Source organism: Corapipo altera, unplaced genomic scaffold (genome assembly GCF_003945725.1).
Source record: "Corapipo altera isolate COAL_440 unplaced genomic scaffold, ASM394572v1 161, whole genome shotgun sequence".
In the NCBI taxonomy this organism is placed as follows: domain Eukaryota; kingdom Metazoa; phylum Chordata; class Aves; order Passeriformes; family Pipridae; genus Corapipo; species Corapipo altera.
Window position 1 is genome coordinate 92,061 of NW_020884979.1, and position 4,197 is coordinate 96,257.

At 46.8% G+C, this 4,197-nt stretch overlaps 1 protein-coding gene across 10 annotated transcripts in view; it reads right to left on the reverse strand.

Annotated features, from left to right (window-relative positions):
* Positions 1 to 200: 200 nt before the first annotated feature.
* PRKG1 (protein kinase cGMP-dependent 1) overlaps positions 201 to 4,197 on the reverse strand; it is a 395,239-nt gene continuing 391,242 nt past the window's right edge. For all 10 annotated transcript variants that reach the window (XM_027665603.1, XM_027665605.1, XM_027665602.1 and 7 more), the window contains one exon: positions 201 to 4,157. In XM_027665603.1, the coding sequence (XP_027521404.1) occupies positions 4,059 to 4,157 (99 nt within the window). In that variant the 3' untranslated portion in view covers positions 201 to 4,058. The remainder of the gene's footprint in view (positions 4,158 to 4,197) is intronic.

Sequence of the window (4,197 nt, forward strand, 5' to 3'; positions counted from 1 at the left end):
TCCTCTCCAGGGATGACACAACTCGTGTTGGGAACACGGTGCCTTCCCTGGACTCAAAATACAAAGGGAATTCTTCATCCCTGAGGATGAGCCATGTTCACCTGGCCAGAGCAGGACCCCCACCTCCCCAGTTTAATCCCCGAGCAGCAGAACTCTCCCAGACTCAGCCTGGGCTGCGGAAGGAAACCCCTGACACGTTGTTCAAAAGTAATTATTTTTATTTCAACTCTATAAAGTATACAACAGGCACTCGGCAATTACAGCTGCAGGGAAAGTACAGAGCCAAACAAAAGCAGTTAAAGTTTATGAAAAAAACCCAAAGTTCTTCAGTCAACATCAAAAGAGTGCAAGCGGCCACCGAGCGGGGGGTGACCGACATCTGTCCGACAAACAAAACCTCTCCCGTGGAAGAAGAAAGCTGGGGGAAATAAGGATACAAACCAAAGGGATGGTGTAAAAACCAGCATAAGCCGGGGTTGGGGTGAGAGGGAATTTCCCCTTTTGCTGAGAAAGCCCTCAAGGCGCCCAAGTCTCGGTGTCAGGGCTGGGGAGCTGCGGATGAGGAGCTTCCAGCTTGGCAGCTCCGCGGGAGCACCGAGGGCTCGTCCCGGCGGTGGCTGAGGACGGAGGGGATCGGGGAGGGGAAAGCACTGTTTTGTTGAGTGGTGCAAACGAGCTGCGCCTTTGCCTCGGGGTTTTAGGGTAAAAAAAAAAAAAAAAAAAAAAAAAGGCAGGCTGGGTTCACAGCGAGTAGATTTTTTTCCAGGTGGGAGATTCCTCGAGGGGGGTCGTGTAAGACGGGACGGCACGACGGGTGGGATCTGCAGGGCTCAGCGGAACAGGAATACCTGTCTACGGACTGCTAGGATGTCAGAGAGGAATTTGACCCGCACATAACATTTATACATTTCACAGAAATGACTCTGTATCTCATTAACAGATACACAGCTCTGGTACATTGAACAGAAATAAGAGAACGACTTCATCATTTCTGTAATTCGTCAGTTTTAGATAATAAAGGCTTAGAAACCGGTCGCAGAAAGAACTGTAAAACGCAGCAAGCTAAGAAAGGACGACAGTTTGAGGTGTGTTTGTCTTTGTCATGCAGCATAACACCAAATTTGTCATTTTTTTTTTTTATAAGATGCCATGGATTTAAGGCACTTGCAACAATGCCAGATAGCTAGTCATGTTCTCAAACTATGGGACAGATGAGTTAACAGGACAGTTGACATAAAGTTTAATAATACTGACAAATATGACATTAATTCAAGTCTACCTTGAGCTAAAAACATTACATTACAAATAAGGAAATGAAGGAATAATGCCATGGGGCTGGAAAAGAACAAAAAGTTCAATGTGTACCACAAAATACCGACACGAAAATACCTATTTACAGAAATAGTCGCTCGTGGTCCTGTTGGAAAAGAAGAGTTTGCTGTGGGAAATGCAGCGCTGGGAGAAGCTACGGATCAGCCATGTGGTCATGACACCAATCAACACCCTGCTCTGAAATATGGGAGCTGATTTCAGCTGGAATATGGGAGCCTAAATACACCCTCCTCCCATAGATTAGGGAAGGAGACAAAGAAATAAGGACACAAAGTGGAAACACAGAGGCAATCCCTTGTGAATATATATATATATATATATATAAAGCAACTTAAATATATTATTATAAATGAAGGCTTTTATCATATACATAGTGTGGTGTTAATGCTTGGGAGAGGTGATGGGAGTCGAGTGAGGGGTTTGATATTAAAATAAACTCATATTCAGTACAGGTATTGATTCCTGTGCTTGGCACAGGGAAAAAGGGACAGGAAAAAGAAAAGAGCCCATTTCAAACCCTCCTTCCTGTCGTGTTTTCAGTTGCCCCCCCAAATCCTCGTGGTGCTTTTGCCACCCAGCAACCCCTTGCCTGCCACAGCACGAGTGTCATCGTTTTGGGACAAACTCCTCTCTACATTCCTACAGAAAGTTCTCCTTGTTGAGTGAAACTCCAGGGAGGTGTGAGTGAAGAATTTGGCTGCTAGGCCTGTTCTCTCAGATGCCTGGTGGATATTTTAGCCCTAGTGCTCAGCCTTGGCTCTCAGTGTCGTCCATCCCTCGGATAAAGGGGGAAAAGCCAGGAGCTACTGCCTTTTCCCGATGGTTTGGAAGGCAGACAAAGTTCCAATGATTAAAGAACAGCAGAAACAACCTGAAGTGACTGTGTCAGCCGTGCTGCCTCACCCTCTGGAAAACCGGGAAGGAAATCCTGTGCCACAGACTGGTTCCAAAGGTGAGCCAGCTCATGTCTGCTGGCAAACAGCAGGACACGGTCCATGCTGTCAAATAATACACTCTGTGAAGTTGCTTTCATCACAAACATGGATAACAGTTGGGATTTAGCATCAGGGAAATAATATTTTACTGCTAAAACAGACATTTTCCACGGAGTATGTGGGCAAAAGTCCTTCTCAGCAAGAGCTGATCTCCCCACTCTCAGCTCTGGGCAGCGCTGAGATGAAACAGGGCAGAACCTGCTCACCCATGGCAGGGCTTGGAATGACAGGGTCTTTAGAGTCCCTTCCAATCCAAACCATTCCATTATTCTATGATACCATGATTTTTTTCGGTCCTAGAGAGACCAAAACCTGATGGGTTTTGTTGGATAACGGGATAGTTGAAGTCAACAGACGGGCATCCAGGACAGAATTACGGCCTATAAATCAGAGGAGACTGTATTCAAGCAAAGGAAAAGCAGTGGAAGTCAGGGAAAAGCATATCCTGATACTGTTTTCCCCAGGCTGTTTTTCCACATGATGGTTGTGGCCGTTACAGTGCCCTAAACATGATCATCGGGGAACTCGCGCCGGCGACATGGAGACCTTGCACAAATACATCCAATATCGCCTTTCCATTTAATTCCATGGACTTTCCTTAGCCTGGAGAGGCATCAGGATTCCATTTTTACAGGCAGTATTACACCAGAGCCAGCAAACTGGCCCAGTACTTGGCTTTTAATGAGCTCTGTACTAAACACGGAGGAGATGGAGACATGGAGACGTGGGATCATCCAAGAGCGACGGAGAACGAAGCCTCTTGCTACATATCTCTCAAAAGGTGGTTGAGTGACCAGGTGAGGGATGGACATAGCACCTAAAAAGGACATTACAGGTCTTATGTTTTCCCTTTGGGTTCTAAAGAGGTCAAAGTCGAGCTTAATTTTATGCCTAAATGGACAAGGCCAGTGGGCTGCTGTCGCCTTGTTACAGGACCGTGATCCAAGCACTGTTTTATATGTCAAACGGATTAGTTTCGTGATTTTTGTTTTCATGCAGGGATGTATTTGCACCAAGGGAAAGGAAAAAACAAACCCCAAAGGTGGTGTTGCAGCGTGAGAGAAATGACCCATATCTGCCTTCACAGGATCTCGAGCAGTTGTGCTTTTGTTCTACCAGGCTCAACAAAAAAAAAACTCTCCAAATCAAAGAGGAAAGGTAACATTCAGTCTTGTCGTGGTTCTGCTCAGAAAGGAGAAGGACACATTTCACCACTGCTTTGACATGAACTCTTTGGCTGGGCCCGCCGTGGCCTCCTCCGCTCCGACACTGGGAGGGAGCCCTACGGAGCTGTGAGGGTGGGAATAGCCCAAATCCTGCACTGTATTTGGCTACAGCACTGAATAAATTACTACTGATCCTACTGATAAAGCCAGTACCTCGCAGCTACAATTGGGTGTGTCTTACACAATGTATCTCCTGACCTTGATAATTAAGAGCGTAGCAAGACCTCCGCAGTGACAGAAAACATGTTTCTCTACCGGTGAAAGGCTCTGTGTCAGGACCACCATGTCAACCCCCAGGTTGTGTTCGAACAGAAAACATGAAGAGCACTATTGTCATCTAAGCAGTAAGTCCTAATGCCACTGGAGTTCCTGTAGCAGCATCATTCAAGGCATCATGGTGACCCCGAGCACGAATCCTCCCCAGTTCCGTTCTCTTGGTTTCGCTGGCAGCCACGTCCCAGGAAAGCTGTCCTCAGCAAGGCAGAAGCAGGTAAGAGAAAGACATTTAAAAATCTATGTCCCATCCTGAGTTGTCGTCAGGGGGTGGCTCGTCACTGTCCTCCGGGAAGCTGTCGAAGTTGCTCGTGTCCGTTGGAGATGCGACCTGCGGGAAGAGCGACAAGGGATGGTCATCAAGGGGATGG